This window comes from Impatiens glandulifera, chromosome 1, assembly GCF_907164915.1.
Source record: "Impatiens glandulifera chromosome 1, dImpGla2.1, whole genome shotgun sequence".
Lineage (NCBI taxonomy): Eukaryota > Viridiplantae > Streptophyta > Magnoliopsida > Ericales > Balsaminaceae > Impatiens > Impatiens glandulifera.
This window is the reverse complement of record NC_061862.1, coordinates 108,210,843-108,230,905: the sequence shown is the minus strand read 5'-3', so window position 1 is coordinate 108,230,905 and position 20,063 is coordinate 108,210,843. Positions and strand designations below refer to the sequence as shown.

Sequence of the window (20,063 nt, the reverse complement as noted above, 5' to 3'; positions counted from 1 at the left end):
ATTGAAAGTTTAATGATAAAAAAATCCATTTTTTTTTACTGATACCACGGTACTTAACTGAGAATATTAGTGTAGCCGGAACTTACATTTTTACACGTCTATTTATCATATATTTGAGTTTAAAAAAATTAACATTGCTCACCAAGATATTGATTGTGTCCTTATAAGAAATATTATAAGGTCATATGATACATGTCTTTATTACTCGATACTTCAAAACTTAATAGATACAAATTTGAACGGAAATCAATGTTCTCAAATTATTAACCTTAACTTTCTAAAGAGCATAATTACACTTTTAAATAAGACAAACAAAATCATTAAAAATACATTATAATTTATAAAATAATTTGAATAATCATTTATAATAAATCATTACCAATTCAAAAAAAAATATCACTCTCAATTTTAAATTTGAGACAAATATAATAATAAATAAAATACAAATTTTCAAATAAGTTAAGTGAAACTCATTCATAGATCAATGTCCAACTAAATCAATATCATATTACACCATTTTTTTTTTAAGATCATTAATTCATTCATTATTTTTTAGATCAAGTTTTTTGGATAAGAGAGGTTAACAAAATATTATCCTATCATGATAGTTCAAATAAAGAGAGGTTAACAAAATATTATCATATCATGACTGAAAACGTTCCTATTGAAGTGAAGGCATGACTATAGCGTGTAGGGGATACTAGCTTCACACTATTCAACCACCGTAAACCCCTCATCTCAATGTTTTTAGTGGGAAACAAACTTAACATCCTCTCTTCATACAATCATCAATGTCCCAAATCCTCAATCTTAACCTAATATAAGTTCCACATAACTTAACCCTACATCCTTTTTTACTTCTCTTCCTTTCATGATATCCCTAGAAACACACGCAGTCATTACATAATTCGCTCCAATTTCGGGCTCTAACTCCATCAACAATTCCCTCATATTCTTATCCACACATACCACATTACCATGATTACTACAAGCAGATGCAAAGCTCCTTAATACAACGGAGTTGGGTTCCTCAGGCATGTTCTTGATAACATTATACGCTTCTTCAATCATCCCAGCTCGTCCGAGCATATCAACTATACAACCATAATGTTCCATTCTCGGCCTAATGTTGTAAACATTCACCATCTTATCAAAATACATCTTTCACTCATAAACAAGTCCCAAATGGCTACAAGCACTCAGAACAACCGCAAATGACAGTCTATCTGGCTGAACTCCATTTTCCTCCATTCGGTTAAACAGAGAAATAGAAAGTTCCCCACAGCCATGGTTGGCTAGGCAAGATATCATGATTGTCCACGATTGCAAATTCTTCTCAGACATATGATCGAAAACTTTCAGAGCATTCTTAATGTTTCCACTCTTGGCATACATCTCGAAAAGTACAGTACCAAGGGAAACGTCTATCTTGATATCATTGACGATTATGTAAGAATGGATTGATTTTCCTGTTTCTTCATCGTGTAGATGAGTACAAGCGGAAAGTAAGCTGACTAGAGTTATAGAATTTGGACGTTCATTTACTGTCTGCATTTGTTGAAAGGCTATCAAAGCATTAGATGGACAGTTACTGCAAGAAGATAGTCAAGATAATATTAAACACCTTAGAGATCTTTGTCCAAGTTTCTGATGAATGATCCTATTATGTAATGTCCAGTCTATATGATATGATAAGGATAATGGATATGATACCAATTATGATGAAAAATACAGTAAGGAAAACAGAGAGATAAGTGTGTACCCATCCACATATCCAGCAGAGCCGGCCCGAGTTTTGGGCTGCCCAGCCCCGTTAGAAAAATGCTCGATATTTTTTGTTGCCCTAGGTCGAGTTAAAAATTTTAAAGTTTTTATCTAAAACCACTGAAGTACAATATCTTATGTTCAAAATTACCATATATTTAATTAAAACCTTACTATTTTTGTCAGCCCCGTAGAGCTCCAAGAAACAACATCTGGGTCAGGAATTTCATCAAAGACCTGTCCTGCAAACCCAATAGCGCCACAGGCGGAATACATCCACAGAAGAGTGTTCCTTACGTACCTATCAGAATCGAACCCCGCTTTAAAAATAGATTGGCCAACATAGAACAACGGCCACAAGATTTCAGAACAAAATGGTACGTAAACTTATCCGGCTTAAGCTCTAATCTCTTAAGCTTATGGAATAATTTTACTAATTCTATAGTAGAAGATCCTGTTGGGAATTTTGAAACGAAGATTATTTTTATACTGTAATCTAGCAATGTGAGATGGGTAAATGCACAGGTTATCCAAGTTTAAAATAGAAGATCAAGCACAGAACAAAACAACACCAGATTTACGTGGAAAACCCTTTCAACCTGGAGGATAAAAAACCACGGGGCCATCCAACAAATTTCACTATAAACAAGAAACAGATACAGAAAACCAAATTCATTTAGACTCAAGCTAGTCTATATATAAGACAACAAGAAATTGGAACCTAAAAGTGAAAATGTAAGAGATCTACTTCCTCCTTCTCTTCTTCTTCCTCTATTTCTTCTTCTTTGCAGAATGTTCTCTCTCTAAAAGTGATAGAATGAGCAACATTCTTAGGTTTTGCTTGTTTAATTAAATGTTTGTTTGGGCTCGACCTAAAGGCCCAACATAACCCTTGGAGTATTATCTGATTATCGTGTTCCAAGCAAAGAGATGGGGGATATCGAGCATGTTGTCGAACACTGAACACGCAAGTTCAAGTGAGATCGAGCTGGAAATAAGAACGAACAAGGAAATGCAATACTCATCGCAGTCAAGAGATGATTTAATGAAGAGGGATTGGAGTTGGAGAAGATGGTTGTGAGTTATTGATTGTTGAAGAAGAGATTGAAATCGACGGCGAATCATTTCGCATTCAGGAGGGCTTGAAATCGAGATCAAAACATGGTTTTGAGGGCGTTCGATGAGCTTTTTTGGCTGGCATATCAAACAGCAGCAAATCGTGGATATGATATGGTGGCAAGACTCGAGAGTCGGCGGTTGTTTCTTCTGCGCCGACGACCGCCGATGAAGAAACAACACCAAAGCTTCTTAGCGGTAAATTCGTAAATAAAATCAATTTTTTTTACAGGCAGATTAGGAAGGAGCTACAATTTTTATTTTGTTTTGATATAGAGTTAATTTTATTAATTAAAAAAAAAATTGCAAGTAATAAATTATAACGATTTAGTTTTATTAAAATGGAATAAGTAGAGAAAGTCAAACAAACAAATTTAACTCGGTCAAAAAAATTTATCAAATATTTTGAACAGCAATGAAAATATTACCCGTGACCGTGAGTTGTTAAGCAACGCTGAAAAATGTTTTGTCAAATGATAACTAACCATCTATATAAATTGCTAAAATAATGAGAAACTCATAAAATAAAATAAGTGAGAATATTTGTAAAAGGTTCTCCAAATGGAAGATCAATTCAAATAACTCATTATTGAAAAAATAAGAAATAACTCAGATCTAAAGATGGCAACGAGACCCTACCTATCGGGTATTGAAGTACTCATTCCCGAATCCGATTTTCATTTAACTACCCGACCCCAAATCCGACGGGTATCTCTATTTGTATTCTCATCCCTGATTCATCGGGTACCCGATCCTCGACGGGTGCCCATTACCCGATTAAATATTCATAAGATTTGATATATATATAACTCTAAAACTAATTATATAAAAAAAATATTGTTGTCATGGTTGAATTATATATAAAAATATTGTTGTTATTAGAATGAAAGAAGAAACTAGAGACAATAAATGTTGAAAATTTTGAAAAAAATAATGTTGAAAAGTTAGAGCGAAAGATATTGAAAATGGAGAATGAGGAGAGGGAATTAAAGATAAAAAAAAAATGAGAGAAGGGAAATAACATTTTGTTATTAAAGAAACTAGCATGAATCATGCATTTACACGTTTAACAATATAAACAAAATATTATTTATTTATAAATATTTTAGAAAAAATAATATTATTCAAATTTAATTAATTTAAAATTAGTTTTAGTATTTAAAAATTAAGTTTAATCCAAAATTTAATATTAATATATATTTTAAAATTTATTAAATATCTAAACAAAATTTAAAAAAATTATGAGTTTGAAAAAGAATTAAAAGAAATGTAGATTTTTTCTTAGTAAAAATCAAGTCAATTACACAATTTATCTTGTTGGTTATTATGGATCAATCAAAATATTTTACTTAAAGCTGTCATACATTTTGTTTCTTATCTGAAAAATGTTAGACGTGTTTTACACTATTACCGACCTCTTATCTATTACCACAACTTTTTTCCACCATTTCAACAAATCAACCACCAATCACACAATCAAAATCTCATATTGTAACCTCACACACTTTCACACACCTATTATCTCTCATTAAATCAAATATCAATCTCAATCGACATTTTATATCATGACCTCATATTTTTCACATGCCTCTTATCACACTCGACAAACCAACCAGCAATCTCAATCGACTTCTAGTATCGTGAGCTCACACATTTTCACATTTCGGTCAATTAAAATTTCATTCATATTATTTTTAATCTCGATTAAATATAAAACAAAATTTAAAATATAAGCTGGAATAGCTCAGTTGGTTAGAGCGTGTGGCTGTTAACCACAAGGTCGGAGGTTCAACCCCTCCTTCTAGCGAGTAACATTTTTTCGTAACTCCGCTAGAAGGCCTTTTATCCCCACAAATCACACATCTCATCTCATTATTTTTTTCTTTACCGCGACAACTTTTACCACCAATCGACATTTTATCTTGTGACTCACACTTTTTCATATTCCTCTTTGCATTCACTCAAAAATCACCCACAAATCACAATCAACCTTTAATCTTGTGACCTCACACACTTTTACAATTTGATTAATCAACATCTCATTCCTATATTTTAACCACTAATATCTCATTTATTACCATCCTCTTTTATATACCCGACCTCTTTTTTTTACCCCCACTTAGGTAAAATCAACCACCAAATCTCAATTGACATCTCATCTCGAGACCTCACACAATTTCACACACCTCTTATCCTTGTCAAACCAACATTAATCCCTCAATCGACCTATCATCTTGTGACTCACACTTTTTCATATTTTTTTTGTCCCCTTGAAAAATAACTCTTAAATCGCAATCAACCTCTAATCTCGTGACCTCACACACTTTTAAATTTTGGTCAATCAACATCTCATTCATATATTTTTAACCACTAATATCACATTTGTTACCAAGGTCTTAAATTATTCCCCACTTCTGGAAAAGCAATCACAATATCTCAATCGACATCTCATGATCTAACACACACTTTCACACACCTCTTATCTCTCGTCAAACCAAACATCTCATTCATATATTTTTAACAACTAATATCGAACTTTTTAAGAATACCTCTTATATTTACACTCACTTCGGAAAACCAACTACTAAATCCCAATTAACATCAATCTTCTCAATCGATCTCTCATCAAACCAAACATCAATCTTCTCAATCAACCTCTCATCTTGTGACTCATAATTTTCATATGTCTTTTTATCCCTTAGCAAACCACTCATCAATCCTAATTTCGACCTCTAATATTGTGACCTCACACACATGTTTATACTTCAGACAATCAATATATCATTTATATATTTTTAATCGTCTATATCTCTCTTTATTATCAACTTCTTATCCAGGCAAATCAACCACAAATCCTCACCTCGCATCTCATCATATTTACTCTTATTGCAAATTATTTTATCATCATTTCAACAAATTAACAATTAATTCCCAAATCGACCACTTCGGTCAATCAACATCTCATTCATATATTTTTTAACAACTAATATCTAATTTGTTAATAATACCTCTTATATTTACACTCACTTCGGAAAACCAACCATTAAATCTCAATCAACATTTTATCTCGTGACATCACACACTTTCACCCACCTCGTATCCCCTCGGTAAACCACCCATCAATCTTAGTTGACATCTTGTGACTCACTTTTTCATTTGCCTCTTCATCCACTCTACAAACCACCCATTAAATCTTAGTCGACCTTTTATGACTCACATTTTTTATATGCATCTTTATCCCTTCGGCAAAGCACTCACTAATCTTAATCGAACTATTTTACCCCTCACTTTAACAAATCAACAACCAATTCCAATTCCAATTCCAATTCCAATTCCAATTCCAATTCCAATTCCAATTCCAATTCCAATTCCAATTCCAATTCCAATTCCAATTCCAATTCCAATTCCAATTCCAATTCCAATTCCAATTCCAATTCCAATTCCAATTCCAATTCCAATTCCAATTCCAATTCCAATTCCAATTCCAATTCCAATTCCAATTCCAATTCCAATCCCAATCTCTAATCTCTAATCTCTAATCTCTAATCTCTAATCTCTAATCTCTAATCTCTAATCTCTAATCTCTAATCTCTAATCTCTAATCTCTAATCTCTAATCTCTAATCTCTAATCTCTAATCTCTAATCTCTAATCTCTAATCTCTAATCTCGAATCTCGAATCTCGAATCTCGAATCTCTAATCTCTAATCTTTAATCTCTAATCTCGGTCAAGACTGTGCGATCAGCGTGCCGTGTGTGCCGCGATATGCCGTCGCGGTCGTAATCGTCGTTGAAGAAACCCTCGATCACAGTCACAAAGAAATCACACACCATTCGTTGCTGTGCGAACTGTGCCATCTGTGCGATCCGTGTTCCGTGTGCGTCGTGATTTCATCTCTCGGTCGGAAGGGTCGTCTTTTCGCAGAAATCTACTAAATCTACTCATCGATCTCTTGGTCAAGACTAGGTCAGGAAATCAATTTCAAACCTATGTGTACTGTAAAGTTGTTAAAAGCTTCACTAACACGAATCCGTCCGTGTCAGCCACTTTAAATATGACTTTTGCAAACATTGTAGCTTCAGCAGTACGGGAAATTCCCTCTTTGTCAACAGTTGGTACAAGCCCGGCCAACTCTCTTAATTGGGCAATGGGTGAATCCAACACATGCTCCCCTGATCCTAAGATAGAAAATTCGAATGCAACTAACCTCCACATAGGCTCAGGAGAGAATCACACGAATATCCTCTTTAAAAAACATGGGTCTCCAAAGCTAGGAGGAAATGGTGGAAATCTGACTGACGTGAGCAAGAGCAATAATAAAGATTTTGCAGTCAACACGCCAGGTATGTTTTTTACCAATCTCAATAATACTCATGAGATGAATGAAAATGATAATAGAACTGTTAGTGGAATACATGTTGATAGCCTAGATTGTGATAGTCTAGGACATTATTTAGGAAAAGATAGAGTAGTTCTGGAAAATAGTCTAGAAAATAAAAATGCACAGGTCGTTAACTCGGATTCTAATGGGAATCAAATTCAACTTGAGACTATTGAGATACCTGACTCAGACGAAGAAGCAGAGAAAATAATTCAGAAAGAATTGGAAAAAGAAAGAATTAATGCAGAAAATCTGGGTGAAACAGGAAAAATGCAAAGAATGGCAGCGAAAGTATTGGGTAAAGAAACAGACCCGGAGAAATGGAGGGTTGGTTTTAATGAAAGAGCCAATCTGAAAGGACTTAGAAATCAGATAACGAAATTATTGATACTGGGAAAGAAAGGCCAAATCGTTTTAAGAAAAGAGAAAAGCCAACAGTACACAGATCAGCTCAACCTACATTACCTACAAGACTGGAATCTCCTAAAAAAAGAGGAGTACGATACTATTGTGAGCTGGTCTGTTGAAACTTTGAGAGAGCTCTCTAAATGCTCCAAAACCAGAGTCTACTTCATCAAGAATAATTTTAATTGGAATGTAGACCAGGTCTGGAAGAAAGCTGAAGAACAAAGAAAAACTCAAGAGAAGGATTAGAAAACAGGGCAAAACCAAAGTAACGAGTAGAATGAACAACAGAAACAGAATGTAGGGCAGAAGAACATAGGGGAAACAAAAGTTGACAATCCAGTTCAAGAGAGGGGAAAGATTTTCCTTAGAACATTTAAGCCAAAAGTTGAAATTATCGGTTCCCCGTTTGAATTCAAACTACCCCAAGAAGTTGAGGAAAACTGCGTAAATTCATGGAAGAATGTCATAGTGGACAACTTCATAAGAAGAAACAAGGTGCCATTTCTAGTAACCAAAAAAACTCTAATGGAACAATTGGGGGAAAATGGTCTAGAAAAGGTAACATCAAACATTCATGACTTGTACTTTCTCAAATTTAAAGAAGGATCAGATCTTGAAAGTATTATGATCAATGGACACACATTTGTTGAAAAAATCTACATGAAACTCGAAAAATGGACAAAATGTATGAACCTCTTCAGCAAGCCCAAAGAAACTGCGCAAATCTGGTTCCAATTGCGCAACATCCCTCCCCACATGTATAACCCTGAAGAATTAAGTCACTTTGCGAGCCTATTAGGGAGTCCACTCTACATGGACCCAACTACAGAAAAAGGTGAGCATATGACTTATGCTAGGATGTGCATTGAGATACACCCGAGATCAAATCTTCCATACCAGATGACGGTAACGGACAGAAAAGGTGAACCCACAATTATGAGAATCTCATATGAGTGGAGGCCGAATAAATGCTTTGACTGTAATACATTTAAACATGTTTGTTACAAGTGCCCGAAAATAATTGAAGAAGATAGGAAGAAGAAGATCGAGAAAGAGACAAAGACAGAGACAGAAAAGAAACAGAAAGAAGAACAAGAAATGTTAGAAAAGGAAAAGGTTGAGAATGAAAGACAGAAAAATGGTTACTAAAGAATCAGTATTGAGTAAACAGAAGGATCAAGATAAGGAAGGAAGTTCAGAACATGGTTTTGAAGAACAAGGGAAGGAAGATAGAGTGGTAAGAGATTCAGAATCAAAGGCTGAGAATGAAGAGGTAACAAAGAAACTTGAACTGGAAGCAAGAATCAATACCGAAGAGGTTGTGGAAAGGGAAATTGTGGGAGAAAGCAAGAAAGGGGAAGTGGGTGAAGGAAATGGGAAAGATAAAGAAGAGGCAGCTAAATCGATTGAAATTGTATCATCTCCAATTCAAAAAAAAAGTTGACCAGAGAAACACAAAAATCCCAAAACAAGAAGGTAAGAAAATTAAGGAAAATACAATTCCTTATAGCCTTCTGCTATATGGGGAAAATAGAAAGGAAGAAAAAGTAAAAAAAGGGGAAGTAAAGCTGGATCATCTTCTTTTCATTAATGAACTTAATGACATGGAATATTAGAGAGTTAAATGACCCTATAAAATGAAGAGAAGTTAGAAGAATACCATAAAAGAATGAAATCACAGTATTTGGAATTATTGAAACAAAAGTCAGACAAAGTAAAATAGAGAATGTTGCCCAAGGTTGCTTCAAAGAAGAATGGGAATTTATTCATAACTCTAATGGGATTAAAAGTAGAATCTGGGTAGGATGGGATAAAAGAATGGTTGAAATCAAGAAAATTTTTGAAATCAAGCAAGTTATTTTGACAGAGGTTATCAATCTGGTGAAAAGGGTAAAAATATTCTTTGCAGTAGTCTATGCAAGCAACTCTGGGACAGAGAGAAAGACACTTTGGAATGATTTAAGAAGAAACATTACGGACGAAGAACCGTGGGTTATTATGGGAGATTTTAACGTTACAAGATTCAGAAATGAAAGAGAGCCTGAGACAGACATAACACAAGACATGCAGGATTTCAATGAATGCATTCGAGACATAAACTGCATTGAACCGTCTTTCTCAGGTAATCTATTTTCATGGTCAACTACAAGAGGGGCGGACAACATGAGAAAGAGAAGAATTGATAGAGGCCTAGTGAATGTAAAATGGGTGGAATTTTACCAAAGAAGCCAAATCCAGGTTTTGCAACCAGGTATCTCTGATCACTGCCCTTTGAAATTCTTTTGGGAAAAGGAGAAAAATCAGAAAAGACCTTTTAAGTTCTTCAACTTCTGGATGAAAGATGAAGAATTTAATAAAATCCTTAATGAAACTTGGAACATCAGAATTAATGGAACAAAGATGTTTAGAGTTTGTGAGAAACTAAGATTACTGAAAGGGAAGCTGAATAAACTAGACCGGAAAAAATATAGTGGGATTTCTAAAAGAGTAGAGGAAGTCAGAACAAAACTGGAGGAAATACAAAGCAAGGCACTAAGAGCCACAAATCTACCTTATAACATAGAAGAGGAAAAAGAGGCTCTTACGCGATTCAGAGACCTCTGTTCTAAAGAGGAAAGTTTTGCTAAGCAAAAATCTAGAGAAAATTGGCTTTCATTAGGAGACAAGAATACTTCTTTCTTCTATAAAAAATGTTCATCAAGGAATTTCAGAAATCAGGTCTTAAGGCTCGCAAACTCAAATGGAGTAGTTTTACAGGGACAAAAGGCAGTTCATGAGGAAGCAATAAGTTTCTATAAAAAGAGCTTATTGGAATAGAAACTAGCACAATAATAGAGGACAGCCGAAAATTGCTTCAACAGATTGTGCAAAGGAAAATTAGTGAAGAAAGTGGTAACAGATTGATTACATGAGTCAGTATGGAAGAAGTTAGAAAAGCTGTGTTTTTGATGAAAGGGAATAAAAGCCTAGGGCCAGATGGTTTCAACGCGAACTTCTTCAAAGAAAACTGGGAAATAGTGGGTAAAGATGTAAGCGAAGGGGTTTTGGAATTCTTCCAAAACAAGAAAATGTTGAAGCAATGGAACGTCACAGTGTTGAATTTGATTCCTAAGAATTCAATTCCGGAAAAATTCAAGACTTTCGTCCTTTTTCATGCTGCAATGTTATTTACAAAACTATTTCAAAAATTATTTCGCAACGTTTGAAAACAGTTATTGATAAACTTGTAGGATTAGGGCAATCAACATTTATTCCCAAACGCTCTATTTCTTATAACATCCTACTCATGCAGAGCTTATTGAATGGATATGGCAAGAAAAACATATCGCAAGAAAAACATAATGCAGAGCTTATTTCAAAATTGACATTAAAAAAGCTTTTGACTCGATTAGATGGGGATCAATCCACGAATTCCTCCTTGCTGCAGGCTTTCCAATTATTTTCATTGAATGAATTATAAAATGTGTTTTCACTCCTCACTTTGTTGTGAGCGTGAATGGTATTCATGGAGGTTTTTTCAAGGGTGAAAGGGGAGTAAGGCAAGGAGACCCTATATCTACTTACCTATTCGTATTAATAATAGAAATTCTTGACTGCATTTTAAAAATGTTTCTGAGAAGTCATAATTTCAAATTTCACCCGTACTGCTAAGAAGAAGCAATAACCCATATATGTTTTGCAGATGATCTATTTTTTGTGGCTTATGCGGATGTTGAATATGTTAGTATAATCAAAGAAGCTCTAACAATCTTTTCGAGTATTACAGGTCTATACATCAATGAGGACAAAAGTCAGGCTTTCTATGGAGGGGTTAATGAAGAAAGGAAAGAAAATATTTTCAATATTATGGGAATCAAGGAAGGTGAACTACCAGTGAAATACCTTGGAGTACCCCTATCATCAAAACTGTTGGGTTGAAATTTTTAATGAACTCAACAGGTTTTGATAATTTAATTTAAATAATCAAAAAAGGGAGAAATTGTTGGGTTGAAATTTTTAATTGATTTAAAAATAACTTAACAATTTGATTTGATGATTGATGAAATAGTTTTTGGATAAAACTAAGTTCAATAATTGTTAGTCATATCAAATATATAAATATATATTTAGATATGAACATCTTAAGTGGTGTAGTGGTAAGCATGTCCGCTTGTCATACAGTTGACCTGGGTTCGAATCTCACTGCTGAAAGTCAACGCGGAGTTAGACCGATTTTATGAAAGAGTTTAGTTATACGTGGAGTCTAGAAACGTGGGGGTCTAATATCAGATGAAAAACATCTAATAGACTGATCAGATGAAAAAGGTCTAATAGACTGATCAGATGAAAAGCGTTTAATAGACTGATTGCGTCTAATCAGATGAACGACCGAGATGATCAAATAGGCATCTGAAGGCAGATGCTCTTCCTGGTAGCAGAGTATTCTAGGCAGCTGACAGCAGAGCTCAACAAATGAATAATCGCCACGTATGCCATAATTCAAATTGCATGTACTACATTATACTACCACGATCTTAAAATCTTTTTCTGATGTACTACCCAGTACCTCATGGATAGTACATCCAACGGAAAGATGACATGTGTCCAAAAGAAGGATTTGACCGTTGAAGCTTTTCAAGAATAAATTGTTGTCTAAGACAACGGACAAATTACTGGCTGAAAAATACAAGAAACAGAGAGAGAGTTGCTTCATTAATTTTTCTTTCAAGAAAGTTCCTGAAATCAAACATCTCACTTATCATCTAGCTGTGAATACAGTGTATTACATACTGTCTTTTTTGTGAGAAAACTTCAGTGTTGTAAGTTGAACAAAAACTGTTTTGTTCAACATCGAGTTAGCTAGATTAGTGAACTATATTTGATTCAAAGAAGTATAGTGAATCCTTCCGGTGGTTGGAAGAAGGGGTGACGTAAGAGAGTTTGCTCCGAACATCCATAAACAACTTCATGTGTTCTTTACTTTCTGTCATTCATCTTTCATTGGTTCAAAGCTTCAAATCTGACGAACAATTCCGCACTTGAATCTGTTTCAAGAGTTCGAAGGATTTGCGAAGAATAGAAAGAGATATTAATCCCTAACAGGATTTCTATCAAACTGTTTATCCGAAGTCGTCAACAATAGTCAGACCCCCGTCTCTATTGGTGCCGCCGATCCTATCAATTGGTATCAGAGCCTCGTTTTCTATTCTCAAGCTTCTAAAGAATCTGAATCATGTCTATGGCTGTCATCAACAATGTTCCTATGTTCTCAGAGGAAAACTATGTTGTGTGGAAGGCAAGAATCCACGCTCATCTAGCTGTCATAGATGATGACATGTGGTTTGTCATCACCGACGGTCCGATAAAGATTGAGAAGGCTAGATCTGAGTGGACCAATGAAGATAAAAGAAAGAACAACCTCGACAGCATAGCAAAAGGCATCCTCTATAAGACATTGGATGACAACATGGTATACAAGATCATTACATGTCCCACTCCCAAAGATATTTGGGAGAAGCTGACTAAACTGTGTGAGGGCAACGAGCAAACAAAAGAAAACAGACTCATGGTTGCCACTCAACAGTTTGATAACTTCAAGATGCGTCCTGGAGAGACGATGACTGAGTTCGATGAGAGATTCAGTAAGGTTATCACTTCTCTATCCACTCTGGGCAAGACTTACAGCAACAGAGAGGTTGCGATCAAAGTCATGCGTGCTTTGCCCAGAGAGTGGGATATTAAGACGATGGCGATGAGGGAGTCTAAAGACCTCAATAAGATGGAGCTCTTTGACTTGCTGGCCGATCTAAAGGCCTATGAGTTTGAGTTGAACTATAGAAATGAAGAGAAACACCCCACATCCACCATCATAACAAAGGCATTGGTGACTGTTGAGGAGTCATCTACTGTCACTGCTGTGAAGGCTGCTGCTATACAGATTAGCAGCAATGTTATGGCTCTTTTCATGAAGAAAATCTGCAAATTCATGAAGAAGAGACACTTCAAGGAAGGAAACAGCAAGCCAAAGCGTAATGAGAAAAAGAAAGATGAGAAAAAGAACAAGAAAGAGCTGAAGACTCTCATGGCGGCTGAAAACAAAGCCAAGTGGGCCGACAGTGACTCAGATGATTCATCATCCAACGTCAGTGATGATGAAGAGGTCACTTACTTCATGGGAAAGAAGAAGTTGACTTTGAGGTATTTGATTTCTCCTCTGAAAAATTCTCAAGAGATGAGTTAATTACTGCACTCAATTACGTGGTCATTGAGTACAAGAAACTGTCAAACTCTTTTGATGAACTAAATTTGAAAAACAAATCTGACAGCTTTTCTTCATCTCAAAACAATGATTCTGAAGTTTTTGAAAACAAAATGGCTGAGCTCTCATCTGAGAATGAGAAGCTCAAGGAAAATGTTCAAACTCTGTTTTCTGAAAATCAACGTTTGACATATGTGGTCGGATCCTGGACGAAGTCTGGAGATGTAGTCAGATAGTAGATAAGTATGTTGAGGCCTGCCGGATGCAAATCCGGTTTAGGATTTGATGGCAATGACTCAGACAAGTCTTGTGAAAAGTTAAACCCTGAAACTGATAAGTTTAAGTCTATAAACTTTGTCAAAGGGAGCTTAACTGAGAATGGAACTGATCCAAGCTGTGATGAGTTAACCTTAAAGGATGAGATTACTTATGTTCCGCCAATTGTTAGCTGGTTGAAACTTAAGATGGAAGCAGCCAGTAAGTCAGGCATATTAAAACTTGACAGAAAGTCAAGGAGTTATAGACAAAAACCATCCTCTAAGATTAACAGTTCAGCTGCTAGCAGAAAGACGTCTACTAAGCATAAATCATACGCACCGATCACAACGCAACATGGGAAATCCATAAAAATAATCAAAGTATGGATTCCCAGGGGACTAATAAGTCATGGACCCAAAGAAAAATGGGTACCAGATTCGTTATTGTCTTTGAATGCAGGTAAAACAGGAAAGCAGCTTGGAAGAGCCAGACGGCATCTGGACAGCCGACTGCTCGGACATAGCATATGACAATCAGCAGCCTGAAGTGGCTGACATCTTCTTAAAGCCACTTCTCGAGTCTAAGTTTTCTTACCTTAGAAATATTTTTAGGATTGTTAGATTATGATAATGCATAGATTATGTTTAAATCATGAACTCAACTAGTTTTGATAATTTAATTTAAATAATCAAAAAGGGGGAAATTGTTGGGTTGAAATTTTTAATGAACTCAACAGGTTTTGATAATTTAATTTAAATAATCAAAAAGGGAGAAATTGTTGGGTTGAAATTTTTAATTGATTTAAAAATAACTTAACAATTTGATTTGATGATTGATTAAATAGTTTTTGGATTGTTAGATTATGATAATGCATAGATTATGTTTAAATCATGAACTCAACTAGTTTTGATAATTTAATTTAAATAATCAAAAAGGGAGAAATTGTTGGGTTGAAATTTTTAATTGATTTAAAAATAACTTAACAATTTGATTTGATGATTGATGAAATAGTTTTTGGATAAAACTAAGTTCAATAATTGTTAGTCATATAAAATATATATAAATATATATTTAGATATCAACAGGTGCAGAATTAATAATTAGATTTTAATTTGCAGGCACAGCTGAAAGTCAACGAACGCGAGCAAAGTCAACGCGGAGTTAGACCGATTTTATGAAAGAGTTTAATAGATGCAAGGAGTTAGACGTGCAGTCTAGAAAGAGAAAGTTAGACGTGGAGTCTAGAAAGAGAAAGTTAGACGTGTAGTCTAACTAGTGTGGTTAGACGTGGGGGTCTAATATCAGATGAAAAACGTCTAATAGACTGATTAGATGAAAAACGTTTAATAGACTGATCAGATGAAAAGCGTCTAATAGACTGATTGTGTCTAATCAGATAGGCATCTGAAGGCAGATGCTCTTCCAGGCAGCTGACAGCAGAGCTCAACAAATGAATAATCTCCACGTATTCCATAATTCAAATTGCATGTACTGCATTGTACTACCACGATCTCAAGAATCTTTTTCTGATGTACTACCTAGTACATCATGGATAGTACATCCAACAGAAAGATGACATGTGTCCAAAAGAAAGATTTGACCGTTGAAGCTTTTCAAGAATAAATTGCTGCCTAAGACAATGGACAAATTACTGGCTGAAAAATACAAGAAACAGAGAGAGAGCTGCTTCATTAATTTTTCTTTCAAGAAAGTTCCTGAAATCAAACATCTCACTTATCATCTAGTTGTGAATACATTGTATTACATACTGTCTTTTCTGTGAGAAAACTTCAGTGTTGTAAGTTGAACAAATGTTGTTTTGTTCAACAGAGAGTTAGCTAGATTAATGAACTGTATTTGATTCGAAGAAGTATAGTGAATCCTTCCGGTGGTTGGAAGAAGGGGTGACGTAGGAGAGTTTGCTCCGAACATCCATAAACAACTTAATGTGTTCTTTACTTTCTGTCATTCATCTTTCATTGGTTCAAAGCTTCAAATCCGACGAACAATTCTGCACTTGAATCTGTTTCAAGAGTTCGAAGGATTTGCGAGGAATAGAAAGAGATATTAATCCCTAACAGGATTTCTATCAAACTGTTTATCCGAAGTCGTCAACAATAGTCAGACCCCCGTCTCTATTGGTGCCGCCGATCCTATCAAAAACAACTCTGATACAATCACTTTAGACAACTGGTAGAAAAGGTTAGAAATTCTGTCTTGGGTTGGGCTACGAAAAAACTGTCTTATGCAGGTAGAATCGAGCTCGTTAAAAGAGTCATTTTTGGAATTATTGTCTACTGGGCACAACAGATAGTCATCCCAAAGAAAGTAATGGATGAACTCGATAGAATCATGAGAGACTACAAATGGAGAACACAAGGTAGAGGAGGAAAAAAAGTCAAATGGGAGGATGTTTGCACTCCCATAGAAGAAGGAGGACTAGGAATAAAAAGTTGTGTTGAATGGAACAAAGCCCTCACCTTCAAGAGCTTAAGGGAGTTAGAGCAAAAAGCGGACTCCCTATGGGTCAAATGAGTGCATACAAGATTTATGAAAGAAGAGCAGAGTATCTGGACACTAAGCATCAACGAAAGAATGGCATGATCGTTGAAGAAAATCCTAAAAACAAGAAAAGATGCCTTTCAAATGGTGAAAACCACAATTGGAAATGGAAGAGGGGTACTATTCTGGCATGATCCTTGGCTGGATAATATTCCCATTATATTCAAAGAAGAAATGCAAGGAAACAGAGTTAGAAGAGAATAATCAAGTACTCATTTAGAGACGTAAATGAAGGTAGATGTGATTCACTTTTGAGGCGTATTCCAGAAGGTGATAGAATCCTAAACCTAATGAGGCAGAAGCAACTTAATGAAAATAATGATGAAATAAGCTGGAAAACAGAAAGCAATGAGAAGTTTATTACAGGAAAGGCATGAGAAATGGTTAGAACAAGAGGACAGGAGGTAGATTGGCATAATGTGGTATGGTCTCCAAAGATTATTCCTCGTCACCAATTTATTTTCTAGCTGGTATACAGGAAAAGATTGACAACAAAAGATAGAATTCGAAAATATATAAATATTCCTGATATCAAATGTGTCCTATGTTCGGGAGTTGAGGAAAGCATAAACCATTTATTTGGGGAATGCTCTTTTATAATACAAATCTGAAGGATGTATGCTGCAAACATGAACATCATCAACTTTCCAAGAATATGGGAAGAAATCCAAGAGTGGATGAAGAATAAAGTAAAAGAAAGATCCTTCTATGTAAATATGTTGAAATGCTACTTTGGAGCAGTAATCTACAATATCTGGAAAGAAAGAAATTCAAGAATTCACAGTGGAAGAAGTAGAACCGCTGAAGATATTTGGAGAGATATAACTTCAGATGGAAATTCAGTCATTCAATCCTGGAGAGAAATCAAAAGGAATGAAGAGAATAGAAAGCTTTGCCATATATGGGATATTTCGTTTGAGAAGGTCACAAGTAGAATAAAAGTAAAAATGTTGTAGGTGCTAATTGATTATTGTTATTGTCTGTAATTCAATTATTGTTTCATTGTCAAATCTAGAAATTGTCTAGATCTGATCTTAAACCACTCATCAATCCTAATTTCGACCTCTAATATTGTGACCTCACACACATGTTTATACTTCGGACAATCAATATATCATTTATATATTTTTAATCGTCTATATCTCTCTTTATTATCAACTTCTTATCCAGGCAAATCAACCACAAATCCTCACCTCGCATCTCATCATATTTACTCTTATTGCAAATTATTTTATCATCATTTCAACAAATTAACAATTAATTCCCAAATCGACCACTTCGGTCAATCAACATCTCATTCATATATTTTTTAACAACTAATATCTAATTTGTTAATAATACCTCTTATATTTACACTCACTTCGGAAAACCAACCATTAAATCTCAATCAACATTTTATCTCGTGACATCACACACTTTCACCCACCTCGTATCCCCTCGGTAAACCACCCATCAATCTTAGTTGACATCTTGTGACTCACTTTTTCATTTGCCTCTTCATCCACTCTACAAACCACCCATTAAATCTTAGTCGACCTTTTATGACTCACATTTTTTATATGCATCTTTATCCCTTCGGCAAAGCACTCACTAATCTTAATCGAACTATTTTACCCCTCACTTTAACAAATCAACAACCAATTCCAATTCCAATTCCAATTCCAATTCCAATTCCAATTCCAATTCCAATTCCAATTCCAATTCCAATTCCAATTCCAATTCCAATTCCAATTCCAATTCCAATTCCAATTCCAATTCCAATTCCAATTCCAATTCCAATTCCAATTCCAATTCCAATTCCAATTCCAATTCCAATTCCAATTCCAATTCCAATTCCAATTCCAATTCCAATTCCAATTCCAATTCCAATTCCAATTCCATTCCAATTCCAATTCCAATTCCAATTCCAATTCCAATCTCTAAATTCCAATCTCTAATCTCTAATCTCTAATCTCTAATCTCTAATCTCTAATCTCTAATCTCTAATCTCTAATCTCTAATCTCTAATCTCTAATCTCTAATCTCTAATCTCTAATCTCTAATCTCTAATCTCTAATGCCTAATGCTAATTCTAATCTCTAATCTCTAATCTCTAATTCTAAATCTAATTCTAATTCTAATTCTAATTCTAATTCTAATTCTAATTCTAATTCTAATTCTAATTCTAATTCTAATTCTAATTCTAATTCTAATTCTAATTCTAATTCTAATTCTAATTCTAATTCTAATTCTAATTCTAATTCTAATTCTAATTCTAATTCTAATTCTAATTCTAATTCTAATTCTAATTCTAATTCTAATTCTAATTCTAATTCTAATTCTAATTCTAATTCTAATTCTAATTCTAATTCTAATTCTAATTCTAATTCTAATTCTAATTCTAATTCTAATTCTAATTCTAATTCTAATTCTAATTCTAATTCTAATTCTAATTCTAATTCTAATTCTAATTCTAATTCTAATTCTAATTCTAATTCTAACTCTAACTCTAACTCTAACTCTAACTCTAACTCTAAATCTAACTCTAACTCTAACTCTAACTCTAACTCTAACTCTAACTCTAACTCTAACTCTAACTCTAACTCTAACTCTAACTCTAACTCTAACTCTAACTCTAACTCTAACTCTAACTCTAACTCTAACTCTAACTCTAACTCTAACTCTAACTCTAACTCTAACTCTAACTCTAACTCTAACTCTAACTCTAACTCTAACTCTAACTCTAACTCTAACTCTAACTCTAACTCTAACTCTAACTCTAACTCTAACTCTAACTCTAACTCTAACTCTAACTCTAACTCTAACTCTAACTCTAACTCTAACTCTAACTCTAACTCTAACTCTAACTCTAACTCTAACTCTAACTCTAACTCTAACTCTAATCTCTAACCTCTAATCTCTAACCTCTAATCTCTAACCTCTAATCTCTAATCTCTAATCTCTAATCTCTAATTCTAATCTCTAATTCTAATCTCTAATTCTAATTCTAATTCTAATTCTAATTCTAATTCTAATTCTAATTCTAATTCTAATTCTAATTCTAATTCTAATTCTAATTCTAATTCTAATTCTAATTCTAATTCTAATTCTAATTCTAATTCTAATTCTAATTCTAATTCTAATTCTAATTCTAATTCTAATTCTAGTTCTAATTCTAGTTCTAGTTCTAGTTCTAGTTCTACTTCTAGTTCTAGTTCTAATTCTAGTTCTAGTTCTAGTTCTAGTTCTAGTTCTAGTTCTAGTTCTAGTTCTAGTTCTAGTTCTAGTTCTAGTTCTAGTTCTAGTTCTAGTTCTAGTTCTATTTCTATTTCTATTTCTATTTCTATTTCTAATTCT

General features: G+C 34.3%; 1 protein-coding gene and 1 non-coding gene across 2 annotated transcripts; one reads left to right on the top strand and one right to left on the bottom strand.

Annotated features, from left to right (window-relative positions):
* Nucleotides 1–1,164: 1,164 nt before the first annotated feature.
* Nucleotides 1,165–6,737, bottom strand: LOC124939833 (pentatricopeptide repeat-containing protein At3g26630, chloroplastic-like). Its single transcript, XM_047480291.1, has 4 exons — nt 6,631–6,737; nt 5,974–6,053; nt 1,934–2,006; nt 1,165–1,591 (listed from the first exon to the last, which is right to left on the bottom strand). Exons 1-4 carry the CDS (start codon nt 6,735–6,737, stop codon nt 1,165–1,167), a joined length of 687 nt encoding a protein of 228 aa, XP_047336247.1.
* On the top strand, nt 4,614–4,687 carry TRNAN-GUU. Its single transcript has one exon. It is a non-coding gene; the product is annotated as a tRNA-Asn (tRNA).
* Nucleotides 6,738–20,063: the final 13,326 nt, after the last annotated feature.

Excerpts from the sequence above, each read along its gene's own strand:
- LOC124939833 (XM_047480291.1), bottom strand. The coding sequence starts at position 6,737 with ATGGCACAGTTCGCACAGCAACGAATGGTGTGTGATTTCTTTGTGACT. Across the intron at positions 6,054-6,630 it reads GGCATATCGCGGCACACACG|AGTGGATGAAGAGGCAAATG; the intron begins GCACGCTGATCG and ends GGTGGTTTGTAG. Across the intron at positions 2,007-5,973 it reads GTTTACCGAGGGGATACGAG|GACAGGTCTTTGATGAAATT; the intron begins GTGGGTGAAAGT and ends TTGGGTTTGCAG.